The 16,534-nt window shown below is 43.5% G+C and overlaps 1 protein-coding gene across 1 annotated transcript in view; it reads right to left on the bottom strand.

Annotated features, from left to right (window-relative positions):
• Nucleotides 1-1,929: 1,929 nt before the first annotated feature.
• LOC137439636 (phosphoglycerate kinase) overlaps nt 1,930-16,534 on the bottom strand; it is a 49,776-nt gene continuing 35,171 nt past the window's right edge. Inside the window, exons 5-11 of the mRNA XM_068135584.2 lie at nt 16,261-16,364; nt 15,940-16,059; nt 9,079-9,193; nt 8,669-8,848; nt 4,594-4,771; nt 3,365-3,463; nt 1,930-2,430 (exon numbers count right to left, since the gene is read on the bottom strand). Of these exons, the coding sequence (XP_067991685.2) occupies nt 2,390-2,430; nt 3,365-3,463; nt 4,594-4,771; nt 8,669-8,848; nt 9,079-9,193; nt 15,940-16,059; nt 16,261-16,364 (837 nt within the window). The 3' untranslated portion in view covers nt 1,930-2,389. The remainder of the gene's footprint in view (nt 2,431-3,364; nt 3,464-4,593; nt 4,772-8,668; nt 8,849-9,078; nt 9,194-15,939; nt 16,060-16,260; nt 16,365-16,534) is intronic.

Raw genomic sequence — 16,534 nt, forward strand, 5'->3', positions numbered from 1 at the left:
TAATAGGTGCCCGCAACAATCCTTAAGCATGTTGTGGAATGTCGGCCGAGTCCCTCACATTTTCATCTTTATTCACTTTTAAATTTGTTTTTTTTTCTGTAACCGCTTGAGCAATTAACACAAAGCTTTCAACATAGGAGCGCCTACCCATGGATAGGTTTTTAACAAAGTTACATGATGATTGAATGGAAAAATGTGGCTGGCATTCCAAAAAATCTGTTTTCTGTAGGCATAGGTTGCAGGATGGTTCACATCAGAATAATCAGCGTCGGCTGAAAAAAACAAAACAAAAAACATTTTAAAAACATCATCTTCCGATCCTGAACCATGGAAAGGGGACCAGTCTAACAGTTTCAGGTGTCACATGTGATAATACACAGAGTCCTGAGTTGGCCTGTTAGCATGACCATCAGAAATCCGAACTCCTGGCTCATGATGTGGATACCATAAGTTTAATTACCATTTCACCTTGGGTGACAGTGTTGGTTTTTGGGCCCAGCTGTTCTGTCGTGTTACAAGTACCAAGTGTGTTTGTCGATTCAAACTTTAAATCAGCATAATTGTACTTCCCTATGACTAAAAGAAGATGCTGTGAAAATTTCAAAGCTATGCTGTAAGAAATCATGTTATTCTTCTGTTTTTTGGGGGGGTTTTTTAAATTTTAGATAAGACAGTTTTATCAAGGAACAAAAATAGTCGGGTTTGTGGTGAAAATGTAAGTTGAACCCAGGTGTGACGCTCACTTAAACCACTGGGCGGTGTCGATAAGACCTCGGGACGTCCGCGACTCGAGGCCACTCCTGCGACTATATACAATGACATGTAGAATTGAATGGTACGTACCCACTTAATTCCAGGCTTGCTTGCATTGACTGATATCCAATCTTTCTCATATGATGCCTTGATCCTGACATATATGTTGCATGGTGTATTTTACAGGATGATGTTTCGATCTAATTGAAATTAAACCTATCTATGGGACGAGTTGTGGATCTGGTTGATTTTTCACAACAGGGTTCACTACGTTTTTTCATTCAAAATCATGGTAGATTAGCAAACCTATACATTTTTGGAAACGTTATTACATGGAAAATCTGAAAATCAATGTTTACATTTGCCAATTCCGACCAATTCGACCAATTCGACCATTCGACCAATCGCTTCGATCGACCATTCGACCAATTCGATCGATTCGATTCATCGAATTCGATCGACCATTCGACCAATTCGATTTGCCAATCAATTTGACCGACCTTTGCTTGTGTGGAACTGACTGTGAAAACGATGCGGACTATATTGTTGGATACGACACACAGGACAGTGATGACGAACTCTAAATGGCATATTCTGTAATCGTGTATGTTTGATGCCATTGACTGCCTGTGTATATTTGGTCATTGACTGCTTGTGTAGATGTGAAGTTATACTGACTGCATGTGTATATATGATTTTGCTGACTGCCTGTGTATGTTTGGTGATATGAATTATTGTGACACATTTTGATGTTATTAACTGCCTGTACAAAATGATAATTCAAAACCTTTGATTCGTGTCTTACCATTCCCCATAGCACTAATTTGATACTTTCATTTGATTCATTGTCCCTGAAAATATAGGTTTAGTATATTTCAAAAAGTTTTTAGGGTAATTAGAGGCAGAAATAGAACAAAATATGTATTTTACAGTGGCCATTTTGAAAATCCAAAATGGCCGCCATACAGGTATCTCTCCAAATGTAAACATTGATTTTTAGTTTCCTTATGCTATAACCTTTCCAAAAATGTATAGATTTGCTAATCTACCATGATTTTGAACGAAATATAATTTATTGACATAGTGAACCTGACAAACATGTTTTCACCAGAGAAATTCAAACACCTGCCAAAAGTCAAAATCAATGCAAACAAAAATGAAGAAACACTTCACAAATGCACCGCAAACAATTTATTCACACAACCACGAGTGAATATTTGGAAAAAAAATAATAAAAAATAATAAACTAACACAATCATACCGTACAAGGTCCTTCGGCATACCTGTTGCATACACATTCGGCTATTTGTTATCTCACAACTTGCTCGTATGTAAACTGACAAACAACTTGATTACACCTGATTAGTCAAATAGCTTGAAGCGACTGAAGCTGGTTTTTTGGGGTCATTTTTCTGCAACTCTGAGAAATAATGATTTGGAAATGCAGAAAGCTCAAGTGGGCCAGCAGGACAACAGTTACATGATTGCAAAAGGACAATTCTTGGACAGACAAGTACACACATTAAATCCAGTGGAATAATTATTATACTGTATCAGTATTGTTGACTTTTCAGTCGAAGGATGTGTTACATGAGTGGCAAAAGCAGTGAGCGTGGTCCTCAGTCACACAACAACCTCAAGCTTCACATAGTGCCGCTACACCAGGAAGAACTTTACCTGAAAAATGAAGCACAAATCATTTGATTGATAGAAACTACATCCAAGGCTAGTGTCGAAGTAAGGGTACACCAGATATCCACACTGGTTCACAGGTATAGGCATCGGATGAAGCAAAATTAGGGAACTCGTTTTCGTTTAGCTAACATGTCTGCACAGACACATTACACAAGGTCTGACAATAATGTTCCAGGACTGGCATTGTTTTCTTGACAGGTGGCAGCACTGGCTTGCTTTTCATAATTTGACTTGCATCACAATCTTCCTGTCATACTGTGCTAGCTATTGTATCGATCGGTTGTGTTTGGTAGCCGTACTGGAGTTTTGTTGAAATCATAAGTGTTGTAATTGTGTTCTGCAGATGAACAACAAATTTATTGAACAAAGAATCAAATTATTTTTGGTAAAACTAAAAAGTGGCACGGACCTTTTTGACAAGTTGAAACTGGTGTACGGGGAAGACGCAATGTCAAGATCACATGTGTTTGAGTGGGCCAAGAGGTTTGTGGAAGGGATAATTGACCTGAATGATGGCACGGTCAGGATGCCCATTATCAAAACGGACGAAAATGTCAAAAGGGGAGAATGTTGGTCCGATCTGACCAACATCTGAAACTCCAATAAAGGGAAACTTATTTTGCATCAATAGAAGAGATCCAGAAGGCCGTGAACAATGAGCGAAATGGCCTTTCAGACAATGGCTCCCATGGGTTCTTTGGAGCATGGCAGTGACATTGGCAAGCATATATAGACTCCCAGGAAGATTACTTTGAAGGCGACCACTAAACATAATTTATACGATTACAATAAAAAAATTTATGTTGCTTTAATCCTGGAACATTGTCGTCAGATCTCAGACGTTACCAAAGTGACATTCTACTGATGTTGTGCATAAATATAAAATGGTGATATGGGCAGGTAAGCAGTATCGTACCTTCCAGAAGTTCTAGGCTGGCACCTCCTCCAGTGCTTACATGGCTAACCTTGTCCTCGGTATTCCATTTTGCACAGCAAGTTGCCGTGTCACCCCCACCTGTGAGGAACGATATCAGAAGGAAAGAAGAATTGTGATCAAAAGTTGTTCGATGGAATGCTGAAAATTAGAGTAGGAAAAAAATTATGAAGAAATGCATGGAGGACAGAGCATTGAAATGCCAGTCTCTACACCATTCATCTGTTTAATACAAGGGTTGGTCCAATAGTGATATGGTGTTGTAGAATATTTTGTTGAGTTAAAGCAACACATGCACTTCCCAGATCACTGTGGAATTGCACCTTCAAACCCTTGTTACGGGCTTGCTGTGTGGCTTAGTAGGTACGCACACTCGCCCCCGAACCATCTAGCCAGGGATTGAATCTCAGCCCAAGCTACAAACTGTCATCCTGGTATTTCACAAGTACGGCGATTCATCATTGTGTGTGTGTGTGTGTGTGTGTGTGTGTGTGTGTGTGTGTGTGTGTGTGTGTGTGTGTGTGTGTGTGTGTGTGTGTGTGTGTGTGTGTGTGTGTCGTCCCACGGAGGGGCATTAAACTGGTGTGCCGGTTTCTTGTATTAGTTGGACGTTAAAAATCCCATGATGTCCTTCGTGGAGAGTACGCGAGCTATCATCAGCGCCATTAACAAATTTATGCCCTAACCTACAAAAGGCACTGCATCAGTAGCACGATCATACCCTCAGCCAATGATGCTACTTACAGCCATATGCTGCATACAAAAGAAGAAGACTCTTGCTACACACTTTTGCTTCTTTGAAATAAGACGTTTGCAATTTTTTTTTTCACTGTTGTGATCACTCTGGCTTCTGGCTCTTAGTAGTGAAGCAATCACTGGTTGTCCATAATAGCTCGGTTACCACCGCAACCTACGTTACTGCAATACTCAAACAATATTTCATAAACACCAATTTCATTAAAAGTCCTTCCCGATGAGAAGCACAGATTCCAAACAGCAACCAAGCCAGGAATGTACTACATCGTGTTACGTAGAGACCTTGATAAGTAACACCACTAAGGTGGAAATGATCAATTGGATTAGAAAAGTAAAAATCAACACTCGTTCTTGGAAAGATCAATATGCTTTTGGTAACACAAACCATTCTAAACAAAGTAAATGCAACCTACACTCACTCAGGGTTTAAGCACAACAAGAGGAATGATACGAACCAATGATGGTAATGCAACCCTTCTCAGTGGAAGCCACCACAGCATCCATGACTGCACGAGTGCCGGCTGCAAACTTCTCAAATTCAAAGACGCCGATCGGACCATTCCAGACAATCTGGCGTGAGCGTTCCACCACCTGCACAAACTTCTGCACACTTTTGGGCCCACAGTCCAAGCCCTGGAAAGCAAGGAGGGCAGAGAGGATAAATTGCAATGGTTAGAGAAATGAAGCATGGAGACGTGAATGAGGAGGCCGGGGATGTGGGAAAAATAGGTCGTGCATCTCAGGCACGCAGAACTGAATCTGCACAGAGAAGACGCTCAAACGACATGGATTTCAGTTTATGTACATCGAGTTACGAGAGGCCCAGAGTCCAATTCCAAACAAAATTGGGAGAGAGACAGCTTGATCTTGCCCCAACAACAACAAAAAAGCTGAGTATATTAACACCGTCTTTACTGAAGAAGCAAAGATCCCAAATTCCTCTCTTCCCCGTCTCGCATAACACATTGCTCTCTGTAGCACATGGACCTCTCTCCCACCAAGGATGAGAAGTTCCTCAGCAATCTTGATACCATCTCTGCAACTGGACCTGATGGTGTTCACACAGAAAATCCTCAAGAACTGTGATTCGGCCCCATCAATTTCCTCACTCTTCTCCAGGTCTTTTTTTCGGATGCTCTCCTATCTTCTTCTTTGAAAGTTGCAGATGCCACCCCCATTCACAAGAAGGGTTGCGGGCATAATCAAGCCCAGTCAACAAAGTAAAGGCATCTATCATTTCTGCAGCACTCGAGCATTATCTCTTGTCCAACTCTCTAATTTATGATAACCAGTATGACTTCTGCCCCAGCAATTTGACAGTGGATGTGTTGCTTCTTCGAACCACTCCCTGGAGATCCTAGGCTTCACAATCTGTCACATCTTGTCTGAGGTGAAACACTCCGTTAAACTGGCCTCCGACTTGAGCTGACTTTTGGGTATTATCTGCAAAACAAAATAGATTCTGAACCACTCGGAGCTGATTACAGGCTATAAGGCCTTCACCTGGAATATCGATTTTTCTTCTTCTTCGTTTTTTTTTGTTTTTTTTTTACATACAACGTCTCGGCTCGTGGAAGAACAAGAACAAAGTGGAAAGTGAGGATACACACCAACAGAAGATTAGAGGGACCCTTGGAGGAAGAATGGGTGAGGATGAGAATGAAAGATTAAGGGATTGGGGGGGAGGGGGGCTGAGAGAGGATAAAGGGAAAGCTGGGGATGAAATGGCAATGTAACAAAACAGGTAAAGGTAGTTGGAGGAAGAGGGGGAGGGGGGAAACAAACTTGAAAAGGAAGGGGTAGGTAAATGAGGGCAGAAAATATAATAATTTATGGGTGTTGACCTGAGGTCATGAAGAGGAGGAGGAGGTATTATGCAGTATGGTTCTCCACTCCAAGCTGGTGCAGCTGTTTCCCCAGAGGTGATGCAAGTCTCAGGCTGTCAGTGTAGTAATAGCATATTTCTGGGGGAATCGACTCATCCATAATTCTGGGGGAAATTAACCAGTCCGTAATTCTGGGGGAAATTAACCAGTCCGTAATTCTGGGGGAAATTAACCAGTCCGTAATTCTGGGGGAAATTAACCAGTCCGTAATTCTGGGGGAAATTAACCAGTCCGTAATTCTGGGGGAAATTAACCAGTCCGTAATTCTGGGGGAAATTAACCAGTCCGTAATTCTGGGGGAAATTAACCAGTCCGTAATTCTGGCGGAAATTGACCAGTCCGTAATTCTGGGGGAAATTGACCAGTCCGTAATTCTGGGGGAAATTAACCAGTCCGTAATTCTGGGGGAAATTAACCAGTCCGTAATTCTGGGGGAAATTAACCAGTCCGTAATTCTGGGGGAAATTAACCAGTCCGTAATTCTGGGGGAAATTAACCAGTCCGTAATTCTGGGGGAAATTAACCAGTCCGTAATTCTGGGGGAAATTAACCAGTCCGTAATTCTGGGGGAAATTAACCAGTCCGTAATTCTGGGGGAAATTAACCAGTCCGTAATTCTGGGGGAAATTAACCAGTCCGTAATTCTGGGGGAAATTAACCAGTCCGTAATTCTGGGGGAAATTAACCAGTCCGTAATTCTGGGGGAAATTAACCAGTCCGTAATTCTGGGGGAAATTAACCAGTCCGTAATTCTGGGGGAAATTAACCAGTCCGTAATTCTGGGGGAAATTAACCAGTCCGTAATTCTGGGGGAAATTAACCAGTCCGTAATTCTGGGGGAAATTAACCAGTCTAATTCTGGGGGAAATTAACCAGTCTGTAATTCTGGGGGAAATTAACCAGTCCTTAATTCTGGGGAAATTAACCAGTCCATAATTCTGGGGGAAATTAACCAGTCCATAATTCTGGGGGAAATTAACCAGTCCATAATTCTGGGGGAAATTAACCAGTCCATAATTCTGGGGGAAATTAACCAGTCCATAATTCTGGGGGAAATTAACCAGTCCATAATTCTGGGGGAAATTAACCAGTCCGTAATTCTGGGGGAAATTAACCAGTCCGTAATTCTGGGGGAAATTAACCAGTCCATAATTCTGGGGAAAATTAACCAGTCCGTAATTCTGGGGGAAATTAACCAGTCCGTAATTCTGGGGGAAATTAACAAGTCCGTAATTCTGGGGGAAATTAACCAGTCCGTAATTCTGAGGGAAATTAACCAGTCCGTAATTCTGGGGGAAATTAACCAGTCCGTAATTCTGGGGGAAATTAACCAGTCCGTAATTCTGGGGGAAATTAACCATTCCGTAATTCTGGGGGAAATTAACCAGTCCATAATTCTGGGGGAAATTAACCAGTCCATAATTCTGGGGGAAATTAACCAGTCCATAATTCTGGGGGAAATTAACCAGTCCGTAATTCTGGGGGAAATTAACCAGTCCGTAATTCTGGGGGAAATTAACCAGTCCGTAATTCTGGGGGGAATTAACCAGTCCGTAATTCGGGGGGAAATTAACCAGTCCGTAATTCTGGGGGAAATTAACCAGTCCGTAATTCTGGGGGAAATTAACCAGTCCGTAATTCTGGGGGAAATTAACCAGTCCGTAATTCTGGGGGAAATTAACCAGTCCGTAATTCTGGGGGAAATTAACCAGTCCGTAATTCTGGGGGAAATTAACCAGTCCGTAATTCTGGGGGAAATTAACCAGTCCGTAATTCTGGGGGAAATTAACAAGTCCGTAATTCTGGGGGAAATTAACCAGTCCGTAATTCTGGGGGAAATTAACCAGTCCGTAATTCTGGGGGAAATTAACCAGTCCGTAATTCTGGGGGAAATTAACCAGTCCGTAATTCTGGGGGAAATTAACCAGTCCGTAATTCTGGGGGAAATTAACCAGTCCGTAATTCTGGGGGAAATTAACCAGTCCGTAATTCTGGGGGAAATTAACCAGTCCGTAATTCTGGGGGAAATTAACCAGTCCATAATTCTGGGGAAATTAACCAGTCCATAATTCTGGGGAAATTAACCAGTCCATAATTCTGGGGAAATTAACCAGTCCATAATTCTGGGGGAAATTAACCAGTCCGTAATTCTGGGGGAAATTAACAAGTCCATAATTCTGGGGGAAATTAACCAGGCTGCAATTCTGGGGGAAATTAACCAGTCCGTAATTCTGGGGGAAACTAACCAGTCCGTAATTCTGGGGGAAATTAACCAGTCCATAATTCTGGGGGAAATTAACCAGTCCATAATTCTGGGGAAATTAACCAGTCCATAATTCTGGGGGAAATTAACCAGTCCATAATTCTGGGGGAAATTAACCAGTCCATCATTCTGGGGAAAATTAACCAGTCCGTAATTCTGGGGGAAATTAACCAGTCCGTAATTCTGGAGGAAATTAACCAGTCCGTAATTCTGGGGAAATTAACCCGTCTAATTCTGGGAAAAAGAATTTGTCCAAAAGGACGAGCTCTTTGCTATTCCAGTTTTAATTCACATGAGAAAAATGACCAAAGTAAATAAATACAAGCTCTCCTTCACAACCTCCCAAAATATAAAATTAACGGAAGCAGGAATTTCTCGCACCATCCATCCATCAGGAATGCCACCCTCAGTAGTGACCGTGTCAGTGCTGGCACTCTCATCAAAGCGATCAGCAATCAGGAAGTCACAGGGAAGCGTTACTTCGACCCCCCTTTCTTTGGCTTTTTCCATGAGTTGTGGAACAATGGCTGCTCCTTCTGCATCAAAAAGCGACGAGCCAATCTACTCGCATGCAAAGGGAAAGGCATTAGAGTCTATTGTTAGAACATTTCCCAAACAGTACTCCCATATCAGGGAAGTTCCATGGAATAACGTAAGGTTCGAGAAAGCAAAGAAGGAGGCAACAGATTAAGTGACGTGTGATTTATCAATGAGGGAGAAAAATGCTCCGAGAAAACGTGGACGTGCTCGAGATATCCTGCCCACTCACTGGAGAATGTAGGAGTACTCACCTTCATGCCACGCAGGACCTTCAGGAAAGTGTAGGCCATCCCACCACCAATTATCATCAAGTTCACCTTGTCCAACAGGTTGCTTATCAGCTGAATTTTGTCCTTGACTTTGGCTCTATCAAAAAATTACAACAAAAATGATACTGTTACGGATTCGGCACTTCCGTGGTTGTGGTTTTCATCCACGTGAAACATTTCTGGTTATGTATTATTATTATTACTGGGGTTTGAAGGAAACGGCGAGTATGGTTAATGGTTATTGTGGTTTAAAGGTTAAAAGCGCTCATGGAGAAAACGAGACAGAAAACAGGATCGAGCACCGGAAGACGACAGAGGAAGAAGAAGGCGTGAGGAAAAAGTGGGAAGACGCGTGTCTTGAAGCTGTAGCGAGTGTGATTGAGCGAACGAAGCGAGTGAACTTTGAGTCTCCTTGACAGGAATCTCGTGCGATTGGTGTTATCGCTGGAGTATTGAAGAACCTGCGTAGTCAGGTACAGGCGTGAGGTTCCGGAAAATACTCGCCTAGAGGCTTCGGCTCGAGTAAGAGCCATCCGCCATTGTGACCCTCGCGCGTCATTCACTGGACAAGGTTTTTGCCGCGTCAGCTGGTCTCACCCTCCGGTGGTCTGCCGGGGATGGGTGTGCACTAAAGCGGCGTGTGAAGATTACACTGCGGTTCGCAGATTGAACGGTGAATGTGCACGTCTGGATCACGTCTTTGGGATTTCCCTTTCCACCGCCAGCTTGCTGTTGGTTCGGACCACGTGACGGTCCACGCCTTGCCTGCATCTCCTCACTCGCCTCTTCGCCGGGATCCCCTCTGAGTTATAGAGACATTGAGGAGTGTCTGTTCCGTTCACTGGGAGCGCAGTGAGTTTGAGTTAGGTTACTTGAGAAGATGGTACCATCTTAAGATATTGATTATATGGTTGATTGCTACCATTGTTGTATTGTTCTTCCTGTGTGCTTTCTAATATATTATTTGTTTGTTGATAACCATTGGTGTGGTTTTCATTATTGATTTCGACACGGAATAACATTTTTTTTCTGCCGTGGCACCTCTCGGGGTTCGGAGGTATACCGAGACCAGGAGGTCGGGGAGGAACACGTAACAGAAATTGAGGGCTCGTCCAATTGACTCGGGAGATCGAAATTGGGTCTTCGTCCGGGATAAATAATTCCTTAAATTTCGTCTGGGAACGATTTCCCTAGCATTCCCAAATTTTCCAATTTTGGAATATTTTCCAACATTCCCAAATTTTGCAAAAAAAAAATATATATATTGGTTTTTAAAAAATTTCTTGTGTGAAGGTTCTCCTCTGGGCCAACTTGTGCTTTTTGCCATAAACCTGGACACATGATGTCCCACTGTTATGGTCTGGAGAAGGGAAATCAGGAGCAGAGTTCGACTAGTACAACTCCGAATGCAATGGTGAATGTGGGAAATCGCCCTCAAAAGGGTTACCAACCATTTATTTCAGAGGGGTGTGTGTCACTGGATGGAGACTCGACAAACCAGAAACCGGTTAGGGTATTGAGGGACACAGGAGCACATCAATCTTTGATGCTTGAAGGCATTTTGCCCTTGTCAGAGGAGACGGCAACTGGTGATAGTGTTCGTTTACAGGGGATTGGTGGCTGTGTTAGAGCTCCACTTCATGTCATCCATTTGAGGTCTGATTTGGTGTCAGGACCGGTCACCGTAGGTTTACAAGCCACTGTTCCTGCAGAGGGAATCTTTTATTATCGGGAATGATTTGGCCGGTGGTCAAGTTTCTGGTAACCCGATGGGTATTAGAACGCCCATTAGGGAAAATAACACCACACCAGTTAGGGATGGCGGCAAATATGGCAAGTTATTTGTAGGGGGACTGAACTTCAAAACAAAGGAAGAAGTTCTGACCTCTGTCTTTAGCAAATATGGACCGCTTCTGGAAGTACGGCTGGTAAAATATAGGGAAACGCAAAAGTCAAGAGGGTTTGGCTTTGTCACGTTTGAAAACACAAAGGACGCCAAAAAGGCAGAGACGGATTGGAATGGTAAGGATTTGGAGGGTCGGACCATAGCCGTAGAGAAGGCAGGCCGTAGGCGTCGAGGGGGCTACAGAAGAGGAAAACGTGGCGGTAGTTTTGGTGGTGGCCGTAGTCGATATTATTATGGAGGCTCCCAGAATTATGGCAGCTCCCGAAGGAAGGATTAATAGGGTAGTGGCCGAGAAGGAGACCGCTATTTACGTGACTACAGTGACAAGCGGTCCAACCATGATGATTACGAAAGTTAAAAAGAGTGGAAGCACTGAATACTGTGGAGCAGCCGAGCAAAAATTCCTACACGGATTAACCATGAACGCCACGTTCCTAAAGGCGTCCATGTAGTGAACTTCCCTGCACGGATTAACCGTGACCTCCACGTTCCTAAAGGCGTCCATGTAGTGAACTTTCCCGCACGGACTAACCGTGAACTCCACGTTCCTAAAAGCGTCCATGTAGTGAATACTTCCAGGCCTCACCACCCAACCACCATGGAACCTGGCTTTCAGCTCGGCTGAAACCTGCTTAGTCAGGTACAGGCGTGAGGTTCTGGAGAATCCTCGCCTAGAGGCTTCGGCTCAAGTAAGAGCCGTCCGCCATTGTGACCCTCGCGCGTCGTTCACTGGACAAGGTTTTTGCCGTGTCAGCTGGTCTCACCCTCCGGTGGTCTGCCGGGGATGGGTGTGCACTAAAGCGGCGTGTGAAGATTACACCGGTTCGCGGATTGAACGGTGAATGTGCACGTCTGGATCGCGTCTTTGGGATTTCCCTTTCCACCGCCAGCTTGCTGTTGGTTTGGACCACTTGACAGTCCACGCCTTGCCTACACCTCCTTACTCGCCTCATCGCCTCAACGCCGGGATCCCCTCCGAGTTATAGAGACATTGAGGAGTGTGTTACGTTCACTGGGAGCGCAGCGAGTTTGAGTTAGGTTACTTGAGAAGATGGTACCATCTTAAGATATTGATTGTATGGTTGATTGCTACCATTGTTGCATTGTTCTTCCTGTGTGCTTTCTAATATATTATTTGTTTGTTGATAACCATTGGTGTGGTTTCATTATTGATTTCGACACGGAATAACATTTTTTCTGCCGTGGCTCCTCTCGGGGTTCGGAGGTATACTGAGACCAGGAGGTCGGGGAGGAACACGTAACAATACAACACAAAATAAGACTCTTATTACACACAACAACAATAAAACCCTGGCTCCAGTCTAAAGAGCACAAACAATGCAAGACAAGTGTATAAACTATCAAATGTCCAAGAATTAAACAATTCCATTCAAGATCTAGAAAAGCCATGACATAATCTACATATGTTTATGTAAACCACTGTAGACCTTTAGCTCTACCTCGTTATATGTCCCATTGATTCCTCTTCCCCAACCGTCTTTGTTCTGTAATCTCCTCAATAAATGTTGAAAACATGATACGATACAAGGGGCTTAAAGGAAGGAAGCAAGGTGGTGCAGAAAAATAACAAATAATTAAAATTCGGACACAGAGCCAAGGATGACCAGTTGTGTTTTCTTCAATAGTTTGCTGAGCTCCATGAGATCCTCTCCAAAAGCTACATTTACCACATCGGATGAGCCGGCAGGATGGTCTAAGATTATCCTCGGAGTCATCTAGCCTGGGTTCAAATGTCGACCCAGCTATAAACATCAAACACACAACAACATGCATTTTAAGACCATTTTCCCTGCTGGAGCGGGGGTTAGCCTTGCGGTCCCCATGACAATCTTCTCCATTTTGCCCTATTTTCTGCATCTCCCCTTGTTAACCCCCATGCCCGCATTTCTTCTTCCACCATCTTTGACCAAGTCTTTCTCGGTCTTCCCCGTCCTCTACTTCCTTCTACATTCATTTCCATCACTCTTCTCAACCAGTCACTTTCATCCTTCCTCAACACATGACCAAACCAGCTCAACCTGTTCCTCTTCACAGCATCAATCACAGGCTCTGAAGAGGAACAGGTTGAGACCCAGCTATAAACTTTCTCATTATCTTGTGTGATGGTAGAAGAGTGTATGTTTTGTGTATGACCGTTTTTTTTTTTTGTGATTGATGTTGGCTCTTACACGAGCCTCGATCTTGTATACAAAAAAAAAAATGCAAAAAAAAAAACCTCATCCTGTTGGTCTTGCACGCAAGGCGAGGCATCAATGTGTGTGCCGTCTGTTGGAAGGTTGTCATACTTGGCGTCCCATCTGCCGGCATTAGTTAGCGGACGTTAAAGATTCCACGGTGTCCGCAATGATGAGGCGAGCTATCGTTGGCACCCTGGCCAAATTTCAAATTCCTGCGCTAAAATACAAGGGGCATCAACAGCAGAGCCTCACTCCCAGAAATTATGCAACCAGCAGCCATAAGCTGCATTTGAAATGAAGTAAATGAACCACACTGTCTCTCTCGTTTAACTGTTGTTGGTTGTTACCTGTACTGTTAATCATATCGTGAATCTGTTCAGAAGTCCTCTTGTAAATCCTTTCTTGGTATCGTTATACAGATTTCAGGTTATAGATAGTTTGGCTAGGGCATGCCTAGGCCATGCCGTGCAGCTCTCAACGCCCCACGAAACAGGCTCTCTGTCCACCTTCACTTTTGTGTTCCCATTTTCACACGTTTATGGAACTGCTGCTTTTTGCACTCTTTCCTTCAGGCATCCAAGAAAGAAAAAAAAACACCATATCACCTCAACCCACAATCTCTTTTACTCCCATTACCCTTACCCAACTAAGGCCTCGTAATGCATTTCCTCCCCTCCTACGTCATTATCTCATTGTATCAAACTGTGGCCTCCAGTGCCTAACTATTACTACATGACCATTTTTTACCCTCTCAAAGCTCATCCTTTTATGAGCTTTGATTTTTGCATACAAAAAACAAAACAAAAAACAAGACGTCATGCAGAGCACGATACTTTAAAAATCCACCCCTCCCCCCAAAGCAAGTTGCCATAGATACACTACATGGCCAAAAGTATGCGGACACCCCTTCTATTTAATGGATTCGGCTGTTTCAGCCACACAGGTATATATAATAAAGCACACAGCCATTCAATCTCCATAGACAAACATTGGCAGTAGAATGGGCTGCACTGAAGAGCTCAGTGACTTTCAACGTTGCACCGTAATGGGATATGACCTTTCCAACAAGGCAGTTTGTCAAATTTCTGCCCTGCTAGAGGTGCCCAGGTCAACGGAAAGTGCTGTTATTGTGAAGTGGAAATGTCTAGGAGCAACAATAGCTCAGCCGCGAAGTGGTAGGCCACACAGGCTCACAGAACGGGACCGCCGAGTGCTGAAGCGTGTAAAAATTGTCTGTCCTCTGTTGCAACACACTACCGAATTCAAAACTGCCTCTGGAAGCAACGTCAGCACAACAACTGTTCATCGGGAGCTTCATGAAATGGGATTCCATGGCCGAGCAGCCGCACACGAGCCTAAGATCACCATGCGCAATGCCAAGCGTCAGCTGAAGTGGTGTAAAGCTCACCGCCATTGGACTCTAGAGCAGTGGAAACACGTTCTCTGGAGTGATGAATCACGCTTCACCATCTGGCAGTCCGACGGACTAATCTGAGTTTGGCAGATGCCAGGAGAACGCTACCTGCCCGAATGTATAGTTCCAACTGTAAAGTTTGGTGGAGGAGGAATAATTCTGGGACTGTTTTTTCATGGTTCGGGCTAGGCCCCTTAGTTCCAGTGAAGGGAAATCTTAACACGACAGCATACAATGACATTCTAGATGATTATGTGCTTCCAACTTTGTGGTAACAGTTTGGGGAGAAGGCCCTTCCCTGTTTCAGCATGAGAATGCCCCCATGCACAAAGCGAGGTCCATACAAAAATGCACCGAGTCCTGACCTCAACCCCATCAAACACCTTTGGGATGAATTGGAATGCCAACTGCGAGCCAGGCCTAATCACCCAACATCAGTGCCCGACCTCACCAATGCTCTTGTGGCTGAATGGAAGCAAATCCCCACAGCAATGTTCCAACATCTAGTGGAAAGCCTTTCCAGAAGAGAGGAGGCCCGTTATAGCAGCAAAGGAACCAACTCCATATTAATGCCCATGATTTTGGAATGAGATGTTCGACGAGGACATACGGGTCTATGTTCGTGTGTCCACATACTTTTGGCCATGTAGTGTACATCAAATTGTCCATTTCATCAAGATTAAAATTGATAATCTCAATTAAAGCTTGGGTCAATGGGATTAAAACTGATGATTTTTCAGATGAAAATCGATATTAGAAGTTTGACATTGAGTTGACCTTTTGACATCAAAAATAATTTCCCAATTCAGTGATGCACTATGCAATTGCTCTTTAATTATGAAGTCAATCGGATGAAAAGTGATGATTTTTTCAGATCAAAATTGATGATTTTAGAAGCTTGACCTCGAGTTGACCTTTGACCTGACCATAAAATAGTTGGTTTCCCAATTCAGTGATGCACTGTGCAATTGTTGTTTAATTTTCATGTCAATCAGATAAAAATTTATTTTTGAAGTTTGACCCTTGACTTTTTGACCTCAGAAAGTTAATTTACCAATTTAGTGACAATATGCAAATGCTGTTCAAGTTTCAAGTCAATCGGATGAAAAATGACAATTTTAGAAATGTGACCTCAAGATGACCTTTGACCTCAAAATCAATAGGCTTCTTCCTTACGATCAACTCTACCATCTGGTGGAGTTTCGTGAAGATTAGTTTAAAATTGTGACCTGTAGTCGATTGACAGACAGACAGAATAACGCACAAGACCAACCAATATACTTGAAAATCTTCGATTTTGCAAGTAATAAGAGAAAAGGACGTACCCTCCCATGATAGCAAGGAAGGGTCTCTCAGGTTTTTCCAAAGCCTTTGCGAAATAGTCGAGCTCCTTCTTCATAAGGAAACCCGCAGCTCTCACGGGGAGCTCACATCCCACCATGGAACTATCAAAACAAGCAAAGGAAGGATTAAAATGCTCAACAAGACTAGTTGGCATTGTTGGTGCAACGAGCAGAACATTCCTTCTCAATACGAATCTGCTCCTGGTAGAAAAGATTGGCTTTTGATTAGAATCAATCTACTATCCCTCTTCCCCCATACGCTCCCCATCTGCAATCCCCAGTACGTGGGAGGCCCATCCTTACCTGTGTGCGCGGTGCGCAGTGCCAAAAGCATCATTGATGTAAATGTCCCCCAGCTTTGAGAGGGATGCACGGAAGGTCTTCACATCTCCATCGCTCGCCTTCACCTGCACCACAGCACAACGGATGTCAGCTTGGAAACCTATTACATCATAGTTCTGTGTACAAATGGCAACAAACTCGCCACACACGTTAACCCACATTATGGTTGTGGTGGCACACGACAGAGAAGGGCAATTAAATGAACCTTTCTCGTCCAATAAAAAGATGCCGAGGC

Source organism: Myxine glutinosa, chromosome 14 (assembly GCF_964187855.1).
Source record: "Myxine glutinosa chromosome 14, kmMyxGlut1.1, whole genome shotgun sequence".
Classification (NCBI taxonomy): Eukaryota; Metazoa; Chordata; class Myxini; order Myxiniformes; family Myxinidae; genus Myxine; species Myxine glutinosa.